The sequence below is a fragment of the Sus scrofa genome, chromosome 14 (genome assembly GCF_000003025.6).
Source record: "Sus scrofa isolate TJ Tabasco breed Duroc chromosome 14, Sscrofa11.1, whole genome shotgun sequence".
NCBI lineage: Eukaryota > Metazoa > Chordata > Mammalia > Artiodactyla > Suidae > Sus > Sus scrofa.
The window spans coordinates 6,583,491-6,605,723 of NC_010456.5; the positions used below are offsets into that span (position 1 = coordinate 6,583,491).

Genomic DNA, 22,233 nt, shown 5'->3' on the forward strand with positions numbered 1-22,233 from the left:
GTCTTAAAAAAAAATCCTGCACCCTTTAGCCCTCACTTCCCAGTTCTGTAGGCAAACACTTAATATACTGTCTATAGATTGGCCTCTTCTGGAATTTACAAATAAATATAATCATATAATGTATGTGTGATAATCTTTCACTTGGCAGGTTTTCAGGGTTCATCCATGAAGTAGCATGCATCAGTACTTCATTGATTTTTTTTTTTTTCCCTGTCTTTTTAGGGCTGTACCTGTACATATGAAGGTTCCCTGGCTAGGGGTCAAATCGGAGCTATAACTACTGGCCTACACCAGCAGTGCTGTATCCTTAACCCACTGAGTAAGGCCAGGGATCAAACCTGCCTCCTTATGAATGCTAGACAGATTTGTTACCACTGGGCCATGATGGGAAGTCCAGTGTTGGGTTTTTTAAGAGATTAACAACGCTGACAAACCTTTAGCTAGACTACCTATGAAAAAAGGAGACTTAAATTGCTAAAATCAGGAATGAAAGAGAGGATGTGCTACTGGCCTCATAGAAATGAAAAGGATTATAAGAGAACACTTTAAACAACAGTATGCCAACAAATTATTCCCCTTAAGTGAAATGAATTAATTCCTATAAAGATACAAATTATAAAAACTGACTCAAAAATAAATAAAAAACCTGAATAAACCCCTAACAAGTAAAGATACTGAATTAGTAATTTATAAACTACAAAGAAAATCCCAACCCCAGATGGCTTTGCTGTTGAATTTCTACCATTCATTCAACAAAAATGATTATCAATCCTTCACAACTCTTCCAAAAAACGGAATAGGGAGGGAATATGTTCAATATCACCCAGATATCAAAACCAGACAAAGGCATCTCAAGAAAAGTACAAACCAATATTTTTTATGAATAGAAACACAAAAATTCTCATCAAAGTACAAGCAAACCTCCCCGTCATGGCACAGTGGAAACGAATCCAACTAGGAACCACGAGGTTGCCAGTTCAATCCTTGGCCTCGCTCAGTGGGTTAAGGATCCAGCATTGCTGTGAGCTGTGGTGTAGGTCACAGGCACAGCTCAGATCCCACGTGGCTGTGACTGTGGTATAGGCCAGCAGCTGTAGCTCTGATTCAACCCCTAGCCTGGGAACCTCTACATGCTGCAAGTGCAGCCCTAAAAAGCAAAAAACAAAAAAAAAACAAAAACCAAAGTAAAGCAAACCAGATCCAGCAACATAAGAAAATAATTATACAACAAGAGCAAGTGAGATTTACCCAGAAATGCAAGGTTGATTTAACATCCAAAAATCAATTTATAAATCAGATCATGCAGCACTATTTACAACAGCCAAGACATGTAAACCACCGAAATGACCAGACAGATGAACAGGTTAAGAAGATGTGGTATATATACAAAATAGCATGTTACTCAGCCATAGAAAAGAACAAAATAATGCCATATGCACCAACATGGATATAACTAGAAACTCTCATACTAAGTGAAGTAAGCCAGAAAGACAAATACCATATGACATCACTTATATTTGGAATCTAATATATGGCACAAATCAACCTATCTACAGAAAAGAAACTCATGGACTTGGAGAACAGACTTGTGGTTGTGGTTGCCAAGAGGGAGGGAGTAGAAGGGACTGGGAATTTGGGGTTAGTAGGTGCATAGTATTATATTTGGAGTGGATAAGCAATGAGGTCTTGCTTATAGCACAGGGAACTGTATCTAGTCACTTGCGATGAAACATGATCGAGAATAATGTGAGAAAAAGTATATGTGTGTGTATGACTGGGTTACTTTGCTGAACAGCAGAAATTGACAGAACGTTGTAAATCAACTATAATAAAAATCTTTTAAAAAATCAGATCAGTTTTTTAATGTGACATCTTTATAGACTCAGGATTCAACAAAATCCAGTAGACTTTCATGATAAATAACACCCAACAAACTAAGAATAAAAGGATATTCCTCAGCTTGATAAACGGCACCTTCAGAAACCCATAACCAACATCATACTTAAAGATGAAAGACCAGAACAGGGAAAAGGATGTCTACTCTCACAACTTCTATTCAGCATTGAACCTAGAGGTTCTAGCAGCAAGAAGAAAAATAAAAAATACCCAGTTGAGGAGTTCCCGTCGTGGCACAGTGGTTAACGAATCCGACTAGGAACCGTGAGGTTGCGGGTTCGGTCCCTGCCCTTGCTCAGTGGGTTAACGATCCGGCGTTGCCGTGAGCTGTGGTGTAGGTCGCAGACGCGGCTCGGATCCTGCATTGCTGTGGCTCTGGTGTAGACTGGCAGCTACAGCTCCGATTCGACCCCTAGCCTGGAAACTTCCATATGCCGCGGGAGCGGCCCAAAGAAATAGCAAAAAGACAAAAAAAAAAAATACCCAGTTGAGGAGTTCCCGTTGGGGTGCAGTGCAAATGAACCTGACTAGGAACCATGAGATTGTGCGTTTGATCCCTGGCCTTGCTCAGTGGGTTAAGGATCTGGCATTGCTGTGAGCTGTGGTGTAGGTCGCACACATAGCTCGGATCCCACGTTGCTGTGGCATAGGCCGGCAGCTGTAGCTCTGATTTGACCCATAGCCTGGGAACCTCCATATGCCCTAGGTGCGGTCCTAAAAAGCAAAAAAACCCCACCCAATTGAAAAGTAGAAAAATCTCTTATTTTCAAATGATATGATCTCTTATACAGAAAATTGCAAGGTATCCATGACAAAACTATCAGAGCAAATGAGTTCAGAGATGTTGCAGGATATAAGACCAATACACAAAAATCAATTGTATTTCTATACCCTTGCAATGAACAATTCAAAAATGAAATTTTAAAATTCAATTTACAAAGTCATCAGAAAGTGTAAAATACTTAGGATAAATGTGAAACACATACTCTGAAACTACATTGTTGAATGAATTAAAGAGGATTTAAGTAAATGGGAAAACTTGTGCTCATAGATCAGGAGACTTAAAATTGTTAAGGTAACTCTTCAAATTAAGCTGGAGATTCAGCACATTCCTATCAGGATTCCAGTTGACATACTGGTAGTTTGACAAGCTGATTCTAAAAATCAAAGTGAGGGAGCTCCCATCATGGCTCAGAGGAAATGAATCCAAAACCAGGAACCGTGAGGTTTCGGGTTTTATCCCTGGCCTCGCTCATTGGTTTGGGGATCTGGCGTTGCCATGATCTGTGGTGTAGGTCACAGATGTGGCTTGGATCTGGTGTTGCTTTGGCTGTGGCATAGTCTCTGATTGGACTATCCCTAGCCTGGGAACCTACCATGTGCCAAGGGTGCGGCCCTAAAAAGAAAAAAAAAGTGAGTTGCAAGAAATCAAAAAGTAATCTTGAAAATAAAAAAAAAAAATTAAAAAAATCAAAAAAAATAAAAAAAAATTAAAAAAAAGAAATCAAAAAGCAATCTTGAAAAAGGAAAGGTTGTGGGAATTCCTGTTGTGGCACAGCGGCAATGAATCTGACTGGTATCCATGAGGATATGGGTTCGATCCTTGGCCTTGCTCAGTGGGTCATTGATCCATTGTTGCTGCAAGATGTGGTGTAGGTCACAGATGGGGCTTGGATCCTGCATTGCTGTGGCTGTGGCTGTGGGTGGTAGCTGTAGCTGATTTGACCCCTAGCCTGGGAACTTCCATATGCCATGGGTGCAGTTAAAAAAAAAAAAAAAAAAAAAAAAAAGACATATTTTCCAGTTTCAAAACAATACAGGGAGTTCTTGTTGTGGCTTAGTGATAACTAACCTGACTAGGATCCATGAGGATGTGGGTTCAACCCCTGGCCTCCCTCAGTGGCTGAAGGATCCTGTGTGGCCGTGACCTGTGGTGTAGGTTGTGGATGCAACTCGGATCTGGCATTGCTATGGCTGTGGCATAGGCTTGCAGCTGTAGCTCCAGTTCGACCCCTAGCCTGGGAACTTCCATATGCCTCTGGTGAGGCCTTAAAAAAAAACCACAAAGCTTACAGTAACAGTAATGAGACAATGTGACACTGGATAAAAGAGTCATGTAGACCAATGGAACAGAACTGAAAAGTCCACAGATAACCCTGTGTTGGACTGATTTTTTTTTTCTCTCCCTCTCTATGTTTTTTTGTTTTTGTTTTTTCATTCTTTTTGACCGCCCTGCGGCATATGGAGTTCTGGCTAGGGATCAGATCTCAGCCGCAGTTGTGACCTACACCGGCCAGGGATTGAACCTGCATCCCGGCAGTACAGAGACACCGCCAATCCTGTTGCGTCACAGCAAGAACAAAGTTTTTTTCTTTATTTTTTGAAGCGATTTTCAACAAGGGTGACAAGAACATTCAGCGAAGTTAAGAATAATCTTTTTGATAAATGTTTCTGAGATAACTGGATGTATCTACATGCAAAAGAATGAAGTTGTACCCATACTTTACATCACATACAAAAATTTATTCAAAATAGGGAGTTCCGGAGTTCCCGTTGTGGTGCAGTGGTTAACAAATCCAACTAGGAACCATGAGGTTGCAGGTTCGATCCCTGCCCTTGCTCAGTGGGTTAACGATCCGGCGTTGCTGTGAGCTGTGGTGTAGGTTGCAGACGCGGCTCGGATCACGAGTTGCTGTGGCTGTGGCGTAGGCCAGCGGCTACAGCTCCGATTCGACCCCTAGCCTGGGAACCTCCATATGCCGCAGAAGCAGCCAAAAGAAATAGCAAAAAATAAATAAATAAATAAATAAAATAAAATAGGGAGTTCCTTTGTACTGCAGTGGGTTAAGGATTCGGCATTGTCAGTCAGCAGCTCAGGAGTTGCTGTTGTGATGCAGGTTCAATCCCTGCATCACAGGGACGTCCACATTCAGCGGGCACAGCCAAAGAAAAAAAACTTGTTCAAAATAGGTTAAAGACTTGAATGTAAGAGATAAAACTATAAAACTCCTAGGAGAAAACACAGGTGTAAATCTTTATGACTTCAAGTTTTGCAGTGATTTTTACATGATACTAGGAGCACAAGCAACAAAAGAAATAGATAAATTGGACTTCATCAAATTGAAAACTTTTGTGCTTCAAATGGTAATCAAGAAAGCGAAGAAAATCTACAGAATAGGAAAAAATTTCCAAATCATTTATCTTGATAGGAGACTTGTATCTTGAATGTATTAAAAATTCTACAACTCAATAATAAAAAGACAGGGAAGTTACTATTGTGGCTCAGCGGTAATGAGCCCGACTATTATCCATGAGTTTGTGAAGAACTCCCAGTACTTCAGTGATTTTTAATGGCTTGATAATAATTCGATCAAATGGTTATATCTTATTTTGTTTTATGCATTCATCAGTAGACGGACGTTTGGGTTGTTTTCACGTTTGGGGCTCTTACAAATAATCTTTTTTTTTTTTTTTTGCCATTTCTTGGGCTGCTCCTGCGGCATATGGAGGATCCCAGGCTAGGGGTCAAATCGGAGCTGTAGCCACCGGCCTATGCCAGAGCCACAGCAACACAGGATCTGAGCCGCGTCTGCAACCTACACCACAGTTCACGGCAACGCCAGATCCTTAACCCACTGAGCAAGGGCAGGGATCGAATCTGCAACCTCATGGTTCTTAGTCGGATTTGTTAACCACTGCGCCACGACGGGAACTCCAACAAATAATCTTGATGTGAACATTCATGCACAAGTGTTTCATGTGGACATATGTTTTCATTTCTCATCTGTGAATACCTATGAATGGAATTGCTGGATCCTGTGTTAGCTTTATGTGTTTAACCATTGAGGAACTGCCAGACTGTTTTCAGAATGGCTCTACCATTTTACGTTCCCATCAGCTGTGTGTGAGGAGTTCTGATGTGTCCATTTCCTTGTCAGCATTTATGTGTGTTTATGATTCTGATTATCCAGGTAGATGGGAAGTGGCATGGTTTTGATTTGTATTTCCCTGATGATTAGTGCTATTGAAAATCTGTTTGTGTGCTTATCAGCTGTTTGTATATGTTCTTTGAGGAAATGTCTATTCAGATCCTTTGGTGTTTTTCTAAATTGAGTCACTTGTCTTTTTGTTGTTGTTGTTATGTTTTTCTTTTTTAGGGTCGCACCTGCGACACATGGAAGTTCCCAGGCTAGGAATTGAAACGGAGCTACAGCTGCCAGCCCGTGCCACAGCCGTGATAATGCAGGATCTGAGCCGTGTCTGCGATCTACATCACAGCTCACGGCAGCACTGGATTCATAACCCACTGAGCAAGGCCAGGGATTGGGGGTGAAAGTTCCAACCCTCTAGTCATGCGTTGTTCTTTCTGGGGACCAGCCCTAATCCTGAAGCTACTCATGGCCTCCCAGCCCCCTCTCATTTCATCTTCTGCTGTTTAGGTTGTTGTTTTTTTTTCCAGTGTCTCAAGGTAAAGATTAGGTTATTTGAGATCTTTTTTAATATTTTTTTTATTTTTAGGGCCGCACCCGCAGCATATGGAAATTCCTGGGTTAGGGGTCAAATTGGAGCTGCAGCTTCCAGCCTGTGCCCCCGCCACAGCAATGCCTGAGCTGAGCCACATCTGCGACTACACCACAGTTTATGGCAATGCCAGATCCTTAACCCACTGATCAAGGCCAGGTATCGAACCTGTTTCCTCGTGGATACTAGTCGAATTTATTTCCACTGAGCCGCAATGGGAACTCCTGAGTTGGTTTTTTTTTTTGTTGTTTTTTTTTTGCTTTTGGGGCCGCACTCGAGGCATATGGAGTTTTTCCAAGGCTAGGGGTTGAATTGGAGCTGTTGCTGCTGGCCTACACCACAGCCACAGCCATGCAGGATCCTTAACCCACTGGGCAAGGCCAGGGATCAAACCTGCCCCCTCATGGATGCTAGTCAAATTTGTTAACCACTGAGCCACGATGGGAACTCCCGGAGATCTTTTTTTAATATAGGAATTTATAGCTATAAATTCCTGTCTAATTATTGCTTTATTTATATCCCATAAATTTGGTTATTCTGTGTTTTCATTTTCTTTTTTCTTTTACTTTTTTTGTTTTGTTTTGTCTTTTAGGGCCACACCTGCGGCATATGGAAGTTCCCAGGCTGGGAGTCAAATCAGAGCTACGGCTGCTGGCTTACACCACAGCCACAGCAACATGGGATCTGAGCTGCTTTTGAGACCTACACCACAGCTCATGGCAACACCGGTCTTTAACCCACTGAACGAAGCCAGGGATCAAACCCACTTTCTCATAGTTACTAGTTGGATTCATTTCCACTGAGCCATGCCAGGAACTCCTCCTGTGTCTTCATTTTCTAATTCAAAGTATTTTCTTTTTTCTTTAATTGCTTATTAGGGCTGCACCTAGGGCACATGGAGGTTCTCAGTTCCGAGTCAGAGCTGTAGCTGCTGTCCTACACCACAGCCACAGCAACTCCAGATCCCAGCCACGTCTGCCACCTATACCACAGCTGACGGCAATGTCAGATCCTTAACCCCCTGAGTGAGGCCAGGGATCAAACCTGCAACCTCATGGTTCCTAGTCGGATTCATTTCTACTTCGCTATGATGGGAACTCCCTAATTTAAAGTATTTTCTAATTTCTCTTGTGATGTCTTGTTTGACCCACTGTTTATTTATGGGAATATGTTGTTTAATTCTCACATACTTATGTATTTCCCAAGTATCTTCCTTATATTTATTTCTAATTTCATTCTGTGGTGGTCAGAGGACTCACTTTGTATAGGTATATCCCTCTATTGAGATTTGTTTTATGGTCTCATATGTGATCTATACTGGATGATATCCCATGTGCACTTTGGGCATTTAAACTTTAGTTCAAAAAATTTTTTTCCACTTACCAAGGAAAATGCAAGAGTTAGGATTTTAGTCTGTCTTTATAAGTTGGATGCAAAAATTCTTCCAGGGAGATATAGAGATTTTGACACCCGCAGACCCATGACAAACAAGAAGGAGGAGCACTAAGGTTGTCTAAGGATGTGTGTTTGTGAACTGTGTCTCAGGTTCTAAGCACAGATAGGAAGGGTCCATGAGATCAGTGACCCAACTATCACTGACCCTGGAATTTGAACTAAATAGACAGAAGTGATCTTCCTTCAAAAAGTGACAAGACAAGGAATGCCTTCATGACATTTGACTAATTGCTATTTTACAGATTGGTTGCTGATCTAATGGACCTCCAACCATAATCTCTCAGGAGTGGGTTGGCTTGGTTTTGAGACTTACCTGGCTTATGCCTCTGTCCATTCCTTTTAGAACACTGCTTTGTACATTTAACGGAGACGAGGAAATCCAGGATAAAAACTAATGAAAGAAGTATTTATACATATAGACAAATAACAGCAAAAGCAAAATAAGCAAATGAAGAATAATCAAGTCAATAGCAAAAATAGTTTCAAATAGTATATCTTCAAAACAGAAAGTTTAAAGACTTTGTTCCTAGGTCTAATTATATACCCAATAATGCACTTCTAAAAGAGCAGTGTTATACAAGAAACAAGAGCCTGGTGAAACCAGTCAGACCTCAGATTGTTGTTGATATTGACAAACTTGGCAGCAAATCTGAAGGACAAATGGAGTTAAGTATAAGGGGCCTAACGAGTGCATCTCTTGGTTTGAGACTCCCTGTAATGTTGCCCAGGAAGAGTTTTCACAGTCATCCTGGTAAGATCTCCAGAATTCTCAGAGGATGTTGAGACCTTTTAGAGAAAGCTGATTTACTGCTCACTACAGTAAGAGATGTATGATCTTATATAGAGTACTGTATTGGAGAATTGTTTAGTTCAGGACTACAGACTTGAAGCCAAGTAGATCGACATCATTTGTAGAAGCATTTTTCTTCTGTCATTGATTGATTAGCACTTGGTGGGATGCTTATGGGGTTATCATTCTAGGATTTCCAGAAAAAGGAAATGACACCGGTTGGGTTGGTTTGCAAAAGTATGTTTGCTAATATGAGTTGATATATAATTAAACAGGTTTTAAAATGACTCTTATGGTTACTTGTTACAATGGCTACAAAACAATCCATTTTTTCTACAGTTTGTGGAGATTTTTTTTAATTTCCAAGAGTATCTGAATATCTGTTTTCATTCAGATTTATTGTTTATCACATTAATCTTACTCATGAAGAATTTTATTTTTTAAATGGTTAGGAAGTTATTCTATCATTTTTCCTTTGCTATTTTTATTTATTTATTTATTTATTTTAAACATTTATTTATTTATTTTTTGTCTTTTTGCCATTTCTTGGGCCGCTCCCACGGCATATGTGGGTTCCCAGGCTAGGGGTCAAATCAGAGCTGTAGCCGCCAGCCTACGCCAGAGCCACAGCAACGCAGGATCCGAGCCATGTCTGCAACCTACACCACAGCTCACGGCAACGCCGGATCATTAGCCCCCTGAGCAAGGGCAGGGATCGAACCCACAACCTCATGGTCCCTACTTGGATTCGTTAACCACTGAGCCACGATGGGAACTCCTATAAATGTTGTTTTTTTAAAAAAAGATAAAGTATAAAATTTGATGTTGTGACATATTTATGTGTCTATGAAACATCGTAATGAAGAAAACATATCCAATTGTCCTCTCAAAATTTACTCGTGTTTCTTTGAAACTTCTTCCTACTTCTGCTCTTTTTATGCCCCTGTGGGCAGCAAGTACTAATCTGCTGTCACTAGAGATCAGTCACTGAGACACCAGGGAAGTCCTGGACTCAACTTCTCTTAATTTTTTTTTCTTTTTTTTGGTGTTTTTTAAGGCTGCACCTGCAGCATATGGAGGTTCCCAGGCTAGGGATAGAATCAGAGCTATAGCCGCCAGCCTACGCCACAGCCACAGCAAGTTGGCAGGATCCAAGCCGCACCTGTGCCGTACACCACAGTTCACGGCAACGCCGAATCCTTAACCCATTGAGTGGGGCCAGGGATGGAACCCACATCATCATGGTTCCTAGTCAGATTCCTTAACCACTGAGCCACGACGGGAACTCCAGCTTCTCTAATTTTTAATTATTACTTTTTTTTCTTTTTAGGGCTGTACCCACGGCGTATTGAAGTTCCCAGGCTAGGGACTGAATCAGAGCTACAGCTGCCGGCCTGGGCCACAGTCACTGCAACACAGGATCCGAGCTGCATCTGCAACCTACACCATAGCTCATGGCAATGCCAGATCCTTAACCCACTGAGCAAGGCCAGGGATCGATTCTGTGTCCTCATGGATACTAGGCAGATTCATTAACCACTGAGCTGTGAAGGGAACTCCCCAGCTTTTTTTATTGTAGAAATTTTTTCACCCGGTCATGACTTCTCAAAAGATAATTGTTTCTGAGAAATGTTCTCTGGGTAACATTGGCCCACTGAAAAAATCCCAACCTCTATTCCTTGACCCTCAGTGGAATTTATATCTGGTCCCTGGCTTTCTTCAGCCTACACTGACCATCTTCTGACCCTCTTTCACCTCCTTGCTCTCCCCACTCCCAGATCCCTAATTGTCCCCTGCATACCTCTGCCTCTGCCTGGGATTAACTCATTCCCCTGCCCTGGCATTTCTGTCTGGTAGGTTACTCCTTCAAGTACCTGCCTCTGTCAACTTTCCTTGACTCCCTGAGCATGCTCAGACATGCTTTCTGTGAATTTCCTGTGTGATCTTGTTCATGGCACCATTATAGAGGTTACCTTGAAGGGTACATTTGTCTGTGGTGAGACTTTTTGTATCTTCATATTTAGTGCCTTCACCAGTGCTGTCTTCTAATAGGTAGTTACAATTTCTCCAGCTAGAAAGGGCAGATGCAGTTAAGAATGTTTTGTAATTCCTCTCTAGATTGTCTCCTAATATTGATGATACAAATTATTTGATGATTGGTATAGCTTATTTTATGAATGTGTAGTTGCTGTTTCTAATTTTATTTTTATCTTTTCACTCCTTTTTTTTTGGGGGGGGTAATGTTAAAAAGAGAAGAAATGAGCATCTTAAAAGAGACGACTGGAGCCTTCTGGTGCTATGTAGCTGCAATCATAAGCCTAAAGTTCTCACTTGCATCCCCTGTCCCTTTCGTATTGCTCTGTGTATACTACATATGATCCAAAAGTCTCTTGTCTCTTCCCAAAGGCATGCCATGTACCAACAGAACAAAGAAAACTTCAAGGATGAGTGCACTAAGCTTCTGGTTGGCAGTATTGTTATAACCCGATATAATAATCGTACCTATCGTATTGATGATGTGGATTGGAACAAGACTCCAAAAGACAGCTTCACCATGTCTGATGGGAAGGAGATTACCTTCTTGGAATACTACAGGTAGAAGGAATAGACAGGCCTTGGGCTTTGCAGGTAGGGGATATAACCTGTTCTTCCCTGCGGGATGTTGAGCTCCATTGGGCACATAGCAAGACACTTCAAAAATAATTGGGTTGGTAATGCATCTAAGATTGACGGGCCTGTTTGTGGAATTTGGTCAGACTCTGCTATTCTTACAGTTTTATTTCTTTTAGTACTTTTTGGACGTTACTTCATAAATTAACCTCAGGACTTTGAATTGTGTTTCCTTTGCCGTTTTGGTTAGAAGTCTGGTTGGAGAGATTAAATTCAAGTCGTTAATCATTTGGCTATTATTTTGCCTTTCTTGTTACCTAAGCTCTTTAGCCTGATGCAATTTTAAACAAATTCTTTCCTGGGCTGTTAGCCTATTTCCCCTCTATTTACTGCAACGTTAACTTGAACCTGCTTTTTTCAGTTATAAATAATGTTGTGGTGAGTTTCTCATGGATCCTTGACAAGGCTGTTTTGCAAATTGTGTATCTCAGTGCTGGTTAAGAGACTCAGTATGTTGCTATCTGAGTGGTGATGCTGCTTCTGCCATTTTTTCTTGCCTCTGTTCTGCTCTAGCAAAAACTATGGGATCACAGTAAGGGAAGAGGACCAGCCACTGCTCATCCACAGGCCCAGTGAGCGACAGAATAACCAGGGGATGGTGAGTAGGGGCTTGTCAGCCCTTTGCTTTCAGCTAAATTCTTTTTTTTTTTTTTTTGCTTTTTAGGGCCGCTCTCAAGGCATGTGGAGGTTCCCAGGCTACGGGTCAAATCAGAGCTGTAGCTGCCGGCCTACACCACAGCTCACAGCAACACTGGATCCTTAACCAACTCATCAAGGCCAGGGATTGAGCCCTCAACCTCACGGTTCCTAGTTTCCACCACGCCACAAAAGGAACTCCCCCAGCTAAATTCTTCCCCCATCAGCTGTTCATCAGCTTCCTCATGGCTCTGGGGACCATGGAGCTATGGTTACAGTGTAGATGGGCAAAGCTGTGCAGAGTTTTGTCTGTCTCCTCTAGACAGAGATGCTTCTGGAGTCCCCTTAGTGAGAAACTAAACATCCACAGGAGCAATTTAGGTAAGAACCAAGGAGAATTTGCTGCTAAAGATTAAAACATCGGGTCTGTTATGGAAGTTACAGGCAGTTTAACAGGGCAGGGAGCCCTGGGGGTGGGGAGTACCTCAACACCTGACTCCTCTGTCGTAAGGAGACTGAAGATCAGTAGGCTAAAGATGAGACGGAGGCACCAGCCTGATAGGTTTCAGTGTCACAGCTTATTGAGAGGCCCAAGTGGGAAGAACTGTTTTAGTTTTCTAGCTTTTCCTTTGCTTTCAACAATGTGAATATTTTTCTCTTCACCTCATACAGCAGGCTATCGTGGCTTTAGGGGAGAAGGGGTAAAATGCTTGTAGTGTTCCCTGCCTTTTTCTCTGGGGTTTTGTGTTCCTTAGTGTGCCAGCTACACCCCTGAAGGACCAGCTCTGGGCCTGGCAGACCTTGTACTGGTGAAGGAACAAGACCCTCTATTACTGCCTCACTTTCCCTCTCTGTTCTTTCCTCAAAGCTGCTAAAAGGTGAAATCCTGCTGCTGCCTGAGCTTTCCTTCATGACTGGAATCCCTGAGAAGATGAAGAAGGACTTTAGAGCCATGAAGGTGAGAAGTGCTTGGTTTGAACTGATGACCTTATTTTGATAGCAGATACAAGCAAGACCAGACCAGGCTTGCATCACCCCTGGGCAGGTCATATTTTTCCTCTTGGTAAATATGATGCGTGGCCTTTCCCAGACACTGTGAAAAAACCTTTCTTGGGACCTTCCTTTGGAAGGTTGTTAGAACAGTAAGTGACTGGATTATAAGGTAAAAGGAAACAAGCAATTATGTCGCTACCCTCACCAATTAGAAGGATGACTGTAAACTGGTCATATGACCATAAATGAGGCTCTTTGAGAGCACTGAATTTTCCTTACATTTCTGTAGGCATTCAGTGTATTTGAAGGAATGAAGGAGATAACGTAGCAAGGAGTCAGCAAGTAAGAGGATGAGGGTAAAGGATAGGAGTTTATGTTACGGGGCTTAGAGGGTCGTGGAAGTTCTGTGTTGGGCACATTCTCATAGGAAATGTGTGTAGTAGTGTGGGTCCAGACCCCAAGGGCTCCACCTCCACACTGTCTGCTAGGGGCTTTCCACCCTCTTGCTGTACTGCTGCCTTTTGCAGTGCTTGTCTGTCCTAGTTTTGGACCCCTGGGCTTGCCTCAGATGCCATGTACTATTTTTGGTAACATTATAAAGAGCTGAAGTGAAGCTCAGAATTCCTGTAAAAGGTTTCTTTCATCTTTACCTTCTGTACTTCTGCCTTTAATATGTAGGTCAAGGCTTCTTCCTTATAACTCCCAGTTGCCTAATGACTTAATGGTCACAGGGCTATCTCTGTAGCTCCCAGACTCATTGACTCTAACGACTGCCATGCAGGGAGCAGCAGGTTCACAGTTCATTAGTCCCAGAAGAGTAAAGAAGGAACTCACTTATGTGATGCAGAATCTTCATAAACACCTAATATATATTCATTCAACAATAAATATTTAGTAGTTCCTGTCATGGCATAGCAGAAATGAATCCGACTAGGAACCATGAGGTTGCAGTTCCATCCCTGGCCTCCCTCAGTGGGTTAAGGTTCTGGCATTGCTGTGAGCTGTGGTGTAGTTCACAGATGCAGCTCGGATCCCATGTTGCAATGACTGTGGCATAGGTTGGCAGCTGTAGCTCTGATTGGATCGCTAGCCTGGGAACCTCCGTGTGCCCTGGGTGTGGCCCTAAAAAGCAAAAAACAAAAACAAACAAAAAAAAACAATAAATATTTAGAAAATACCTATTATGGGCCACACACTGGACCAAAGGAGTGTCTTATGGTGAAATTAAATGGCTAGGGTCCTATGACATAAAGTATGAGACTAGATGTGTTTTTCCATTCTGTCGTTTGCATGGCACAGGGAATTTTCTCCAACCCTCCATCCCCCACCAAGTATGAAATAGGTCTAATCAAGCACCCTTACATGGCTTTGAGAAAGAGAGTAAGATTTATTTATTTTTAAATTTTATTTTACTTTATTTTTTGCCCACACCTACAGCATATGGAAGCTCCCAGGCCAGGGATTGACCCTGTGCTGTAACAACCCAAGCTGCTGCAGTGACAACACCAGATCCTTACACTGCTGTGTCTTAAGAAAACTGCAAGAGAATAATAAGATTTAGGTGTCATGAGGGAGAAAGAAACAATGACATTTAATTTTTTTATAATGATTTTTATTTTTTCCATTATAGCTGATTTACAGTGTTCTGTCAATATTCTGCGGCACAGCAAGGTGACCCAGTCACACATACATGTATATATTCTTTTTTCTCACTTTATCATGCTCCATCTCAAGTGACCAGACATAGTTGTCAGTGCTATACAGCAGGATCTCAATGCTTATCCGTTCCAAAGGCAATAGTCTGCATCTATTAACCCCAAATTCCCAATACTTTCCACTTCCTCCCGCTCCCTCTTGGCAACCACAATCTGTTCTCCATGTCCATGATTTGCTTTTCTGTGGAAAGGTTCATTTGTGCCCTATATTGGATTCCAGATATAAATGAAATCATATGGTGTTTGTCTTTCTCTTTCTGACTTACTTCACTTAGTATGAGAATCTCTAGTTCCATCCATGTTGCTGCAAATGGCATTATTTTGATCTTTTTTATAGCTGAGTAGTATTCCATTGTGTATATATACCACATCTTCTTAATGCAATCTTCTGTCAATGGACATTTGGGTTGTTTCCATGTCTTGTCTATTGTGAATGGTGCTGCAACGAACATGTGGGTGCATGTGTCTTTTTCAAGGAAAGTTTTGTCCAGGTATATGCCCAAGAGTGGGATTGCTGAGTCATATGGTAGTTCTATGTATAGTTTTCTAAGGTACCTCCATACTGTTTTCCATAGCGGTTGTACCAGTTTACATTCCCACCAACAGTGCAGGAGGGTTGCCTTTTCTCCACACCCTCTCCAGCGTTTGTTATCTGTGGACTTATTAATGATGGCCATTCTGACTGATGTGAAGTGGTACCGCGTAGTAGTTTTGATTTGCATTTCTCTAATGGTCAGTGATGTTGAGCATTTTTTCATGTGCTTGTTGGCTATCTGTATATCTTCCTTGGAGAACTGTCTATTCAGGTCTTTTGCCCATTTTTCTATCACGTTGTTGGCTTTTTTGCTGTTGAGCTGTGTAAGTTGTTTGTATATTTTAGAGATTAAGCTCTTGTCAGTTGCATTGTTTGAAACTATTTTCTCCCATTCTGTAAGTTGTCTTTTTGGGTTTTTTATGGTTTCCTTTGCTGTGCAAAAGCTTGTCAGTTTGATTAGGTCCCATTGGTTTATTTTTGCTTTTATTTCTGATGCTTTGGGAGACTGGCCTGAGAAAACATTTGTTAGGTTGATAGCAGGTTTTGCTTACATTCTCTTCTAGGAGTTTGATGTGTCTTGTTTTAAATTTAAGTCTTTAAGCCATTTTGAATTTATTTTTGTGCATGGCATGAGAGTGTGTTCTAGTTTCATTGATTTACATGCAGCTTTCCAGTTTTCCCAGCACCATTTGCTGAAAAGACTGTCTTTTTCCCATTTTATTCTTGGCTCCTTTGTTGAAGACTAATTGACCATAGGTGTCTGGGTTTATTTCTGTGTTCTCTGTTCTGTTCCATTGGTCTGTTATGTCTGTTTTGGTACCAGTACCACACTGTCTTGATGACTGTGGCTCTGTAATATTGCCTGAAGTCTGGAAGAGTTATGCCTCCTGCTTGGTTTTTGTTCCTCAGGATTGCTTTTGGTAATTCTGGGTCTTTTGTGGTTCCATATAAAATTTTTTTATTACTCAAATGAATTTATCACATCTGTAGCTGTATCCATATAAATTTTTGGATTGTTTGTTCTAGGTCTGTGAAAAATGTCGTGGGTAATTTGATAGGGATTGGATTGAATCTGTAGGTTGCTTTGGGTAGTATGGCCGTTTTTACAATATTAATTTTTCCAACCCAGGAGCATGGAATATCTTTCCATTTCTTTGCATCCTCTTTAATTTCCTTGATTAATGTTTTATAGTTCTCAGCATATAAGTCTTTCGCCTCCTTGGTCAGGTTTATTCCCAGGTATTTGATTTTTGGGGATGCAGCTTTAAAAGGTATTTTTGTATTCCTTTAAACTAAATATTAGTTTCATTGTTAGTATACAGAAATGCAACTGGTTTCTGAATGTTAATCTTTTTTTTTTTTTTTTTTTTTTTTTTTTTGTCTTTTTAGCTACTTCTTGGGCCACTCCTGTGGCTATGGAGGTTCCCAGGCTAGGGGTCGAATCGGAGCTGTAGCCACCGGCCTACGCCAGAGCCACAGCAATGCGGGATCCGAGTGGTGTCTGCAACCTACACCACAGCTCATGGCAATGCCGGATCGTCAACCCACTGAGCAAGGGCAGGGACCGAACCCGCAACCTCATGGTTCCTAGTCGGATTCGTTAACCACTGCGCCACGACGGGAACTCCATTTATTTATTTATTTATTTTTGAATGTTAATCTTATATCCTGCTAGTTTGCTGAATTTATTGATCAGTTCAAGTAGTTTTGGGGTTGAGTCTTTAGAACAATGACATTTAAAATTCTTATTTTTATAATTAAATTTTTAACCTTATACCTCCTTCACATTCATGAGATATTTATTAATATCCCTGGAGATGTTTAAATTTTTCTGCAAAATTCAATTGGAAGGAGGTTATTATGGAAATGTTTTACACATTGGAGTTTATTTAACCTCATACCAGAGAAAGTGATAACTTAGTATTTCCATTTTGATTCTATTTAGGATTTGACCCAGCAGATCAACCTGAGCCCCAAGCAGCACCATGATGCTCTGGAATGCTTGCTACAGAGAATTTCAAAAAATGAGATAGCCAACAATGAACTGACACGTTGGGGACTCTGCCTGCAGAAGGATGTACATAAGGTAAACCAGAAAACAGATGGATAGGAAACAGCATTTTAGAGCTTTCTGGTTCTAGGTGATAACTTCCTATCTTGTTTTTATTTTGAAGTTTTTGCTCTATTATGGTGCCTTTCTTTTTTTAACATCCTAGTTATAGTGCTTGAACTTCCTTGACTTAATTTGCTAGTATCTCTTATAAGTTTTCTTTGGTAGCTCCCAGGATCTGAGCTGTTAATTTCCAAATAGATAGCAAAGGAAATATTGACTTAAAATTTATCTCTTTTTAAGTTTTCCAACCCATATTATTCTTGAAGTTCTATATGTTTTTCCTTTATTTCCCTTAAGGTTTTCTTTCCCAATAATTGTGTTTCTTTGAGTATACTACTGTCATTGTTTCTGTAGATGTAAAGACTCAGACTTGTACATTTTAATTTTCTTTTGTTTTTGCTTTTTAGGCTGCACATGCGGCATATGAGAGTTCCCAGGCTAGGGCTCGAATCAGAGCTATAGTTGCCAGCCTAGACCACAGCCACAGCAGTGCGAGATCCGAGCCACGTCTGCACCTACACCACAGCTCATGGCAACACCGGATCCTTAACCCACTGAGCAAGGCAGGGATCAAACCCGCAACCTCATGGTTCCTAGTCAGATTTGTTAACCATTGCACCACGACGGGACCCCCTAGCATCTCTTAGTTTATCACTAGAATAAAGATAGTGATTGAGTTAAAGGAATTAAATGGTAAAATCTTTAGCATATTATCTGACACATAGCACGTGCTCAGTAAATATTAGGTTTTATTACTTTTTACTTTTCTTTCTAGGGTATGCCAAAATAACTAATGTTACCTTTTCTCTAGTTTTCTTGCACTCTGACTTCTTGTAAAAGTTGTTTCTTGGAGTTCCTGCTGTGGCACAGTGTGTTAAGAATCCAACTGCAGGGGTTCCCATTGTGGCACAGCAGAAACAATCTGATGTACCTATGAGGTTGCAGGTTTGATCCCTCGCCTCACTCAGTGGGTTAAGGATCTAGTGTTGCTGTAAGCTGTGGTGTAGGTCGTAGATGTAGATTGGATCTTGAGTTGCTGTGGCTGTGGTGTAGACTGGCAGCTATAGCTCCGATTCAACCCCTAGCCTGGGAACCTCCATGTGCTGGGAGTATGGCCCTAAAAAGCAAAAAAAAAAGAAAGAAAGAAGAAGAAAAAGGATCCAATTGAAGCAGCTCAGTTCTCTGCGGAGGTTCAGATTTGATCACCCCTAGCCCAGCACAGTGGGTTAAAGGATTCGGTGCTGCCAGAGCTGCAGCATAGTTCGCAGTTGTAGCTCGGATTCAACCCCTGGCCAGAAACCTCCATATGCCTCAGGTGTGGCTATAAATTAAAAAAAAAAAAGATATGGAGTTCCTGCTGTGGCACAGCGAGTTAAGGATCCGGCATTGTCTCTGGGGCAGCGTGGGTTTGATCCCTGGCATGGTGAAATGGGTTAAGGATCCAGCATTGCCACAGCTTTTGAGTTGCAGGTCAAAGCCGCATTTTGGATTCAATTCTTGGCCCAGGGAACTTTCATATGCTACAGGTGCGGCCAAAAAAGAAAAATAAAGGTATTTGTCATCCTCTGCATCCAAAATTGGATAGTAGGTTCAGAGTACTCATTATTCATTTTATTGTCATTATTTCGAACTTATAAGTCACATATAATTTTAGAGATATACATGATATTAAGATTAAAAAGTATATGTGCACAATGTGTATATATACTTATATTTACTTATATACATACATGTTTGAACCAACCATGTTACTCCTCTATTTGAAAGCTTTTTGTTTGTTTTTTTGCTTTTTAGGGCTGCACCTGCAGTGTACGAAAGTTCCCAGGCTAGGGGTTGAATTGGAGCTGCAGCTGCTGCCCTGCACTACTGCCACATCTGAGCTGAGTCTGCGACCTACAGCTCTTGGCAGTGCCGGTTCCCTAACCCACTGAGCAAGGCCAGGGATCGAATCTGCATCCTCACGGGTACTAGTCAGGCTCATTTCTACTGAGCCATAATGGGAACTCCTACTTGAAAGCTTTTAATGGCTTCCCATATTGGTCTGCATAGCTCTGAATTATCTAGCTGTCTAACCTTCTCCTACATTTCCAGCTTTATCTCATTACTCCTCCTTACTTTTTCCTTTTCTTTTTAGGACTGCACCTTCAGGATATAGAAGTTCCCGGGCTAGGGGTTGAATAGGAGCTGCAGCTACCAGCCTACACCACAGCCATAGCAACTCAAGATCCGAGCTGCATCTGCAACCTATGCCACAGCTTATTGCAACACCAGATCCTTAATCCACTGAACGAGGTCAGGGATCAGACTCCCATCCTCATGGATACAAGTTGGATTTTTAACCTGCTGAGCCACAATGGGAACTCCTCATTGCCCCTCCTGATTTTACTTTACAGTAGCCTTCCTGGCGTTATTTTATTTTTTTGTTTTATTGAGTTTATTTACAATGTTGTGTTAATTTTTGCTGTACAGCAAAGTGTTTCAGTTATATACATACTCATGTACACTTACAATCAATACATTGGTATGTATTTTTTGCAAAAACAGGATTATATTAAATGCAGTTAGTGATTTTAATGGTTGCAAAATATTCTTGGTATTGATGTGTCATCAACTTAGTTATCTTCCTATTTTTGGATATTTAGATCTAATTGATTTACTATTCTTTTTTGTCACTTTTTTTTTTTTTTTTTTTTTGTCATTTTGCTATTTCTTGGGCCGCTCCTGCGGCATATGGAGGTTCCCAGGCTAGGGGTCGAAGCAGAGCTGTAGCGGCCAGCCTACGCCAGAGCCACAGCAACGCGGGATCCGAGCCGCGTCTGCAACCTACACCACAGCTCACGGCAACACCGGATCATTAACCCACTGAGCAAGGGCAGGGATCGAACCCTCAACCTCATGGTTCCTAGTCGGATTCGTTAACCACTGCGCCACGACGGGAACTCCTGATTTACTATTCTTAACTTCAATTTGGTTTTTTATTATACTTGTACTTTTTCCCCTGCTTTTGTATAAAATGTAACAATAGTTTATGTTTAGATTCATTAAGAAATTTTATCTTTGGGGTTCCCGTCATGGCTCAGTGGTTAGTGAACCCGACTGGTATCCATGAGGACACGGGTTTGATTCCTGGCCTCACTCAGTAGGTTAAAGGATCCGGCATTGCCATGAGCTGTACCATAGGTCGCAGATGTGGCTCGGATTCGCTGTGGCTGTGGCGTAGGCTGGTGGCTACAATTCTGATTGGACCCCTAGCCTGAGAACCTCCACATGCCATGGGTGTGGCCCTAAAAAGATAAAAAAAAAAAATTTTTTGAAAAAAAATTTTATCTTTAATTTTCTACTTTTAGTTTTTCCCTTAAAATATTCTAAGATTATTTTTTTGTTCATCTTGAAATTGTAGACACTTTACATACATTCCCTGATTCTAAAGAGACAGTGTTTACTGATATCTTTCTTGGGGACTATGTTAGAAGCTTCAATAATTAAAGAGGAAGTTCCCATTGTGACTCAGTGGGTTGAGAACCTAACATGGTGGCCATGAGGATAGGGGTTTGATTCCCTAGCTTCACTCAGTGGGTTAAAGATCTGGGAGTTCTCTTCATGGCTCAGTGGTTAACGAAACTGACTAGCATCCATGACGATGTGGGTTCAATCCCTGGCCTCACTCAGCAGGTTAAGGATCTGGCATTGCTGTGAGCTGTGGTGTAGGTCACAGATGTGGCTCAGATCCCACGTTGCTGTGGCTCTGGCATAGGCCAGCAGCTGTAGCTCCGATTGGACCCCTAGCTGGGAACCTCCATATGCCCCTGGTGCGGCCCTAAAAAGCAAAAAACAAAACAAACAAACAATAAAAAAAAAAAAAAACAATAAAGATCTGGTGTTGCTGTGACCTGTGGCCTAGGTGGCAGATGTCGCTCTGATCAGTGTTGCTGTGACTGTGGTATAGGCCACCAGCAGCTGCAGCTCCAGTGGGACCCCTAGCCTGAGAACTTTCATATGCCACAGGTGTGGCCCTAAAATGAAAAATTATTAAAGAGCAATGTCTATCAAAATTCATCTATGTGTGTCCAGGGTTTTATTGACATAAATTCTCACTGCTAGCAGTTGTATAGGTGTATATAGTGGAGCTGACCAGACTGCAGAACAGAATCAGTGTTTTTCTAAATAGTGTTTGCAGATGGTTCATGTCTTAGACACTTTATTTTCTATTTAGGTTGAAGGACGTGTTCTGCCAATGGAAAGAATTAACCTAAGAAGTACATCATTTATCCCATCTCAGGAGCTAAACTGGATGAAGGAAATAACCAGAGATCTTTCCATCTTGACTGTAAGTATCTTGTGAAGTGGCAAAGAGAGGTCCAATTTCCTTGAAAGTGTGGAGATCAGGAAGCATGAATTATTTAGTGTCCTCTTTATGAGAGGAAGTACCAACTGAATTCCCATCCTGAGTTATTTACTAAACAGGGGTCCTTCAAGTAAGAGCAAGTTGATGAGTTGTTAGAGGTAAGCCTTTTGCCTGACCTTAGACTTAAGACAAGGAAATAAATTCCTGTGGTAATTCATGTGGTGCCAGCCTAGTATCCACTCTCCCTTTGTTTGTCCTTCTTCCTTTCTCTTTCCTTCCTCTTTTCCCATAGGATTTCTATGAAAGAATTAAAATTAAAGCAGTTTCCTACAAAGGCGACCAAGGAACAAAATGATAGAGAATTATTTTTAATGTTTTTGGCTAATCTGCTCTCTATGGCCATGAATAAAGTACCTTTGTTTCTAAAACTTTTTTTTTTTTTTTTTTGTCTTTTTGCCATTTCTTGGGCCGCTCCCATGGCATATGGAGATTCCCAGGCTAGGGGTCGAATCAGAGCTGTAGATGACGGCCTACACCAGAGCCACAGCGACGCGGGATCCAAGC

The 22,233-nt window shown here is 41.4% G+C and overlaps 1 protein-coding gene across 2 annotated transcripts in view; it reads left to right on the plus strand.

Annotated features, from left to right (window-relative positions):
• The window catches only part of PIWIL2 (piwi like RNA-mediated gene silencing 2), a 72,123-nt gene that overhangs the window by 23,089 nt on the left and 26,801 nt on the right, over positions 1 to 22,233 (plus strand). For both annotated transcript variants that reach the window (XM_005657209.3, NM_001194971.1), the window contains 5 exon segments: positions 11,069 to 11,257; positions 11,846 to 11,930; positions 12,837 to 12,926; positions 17,157 to 17,297; positions 21,538 to 21,651. In XM_005657209.3, the coding sequence (XP_005657266.1) occupies positions 11,069 to 11,257; positions 11,846 to 11,930; positions 12,837 to 12,926; positions 17,157 to 17,297; positions 21,538 to 21,651 (619 nt within the window).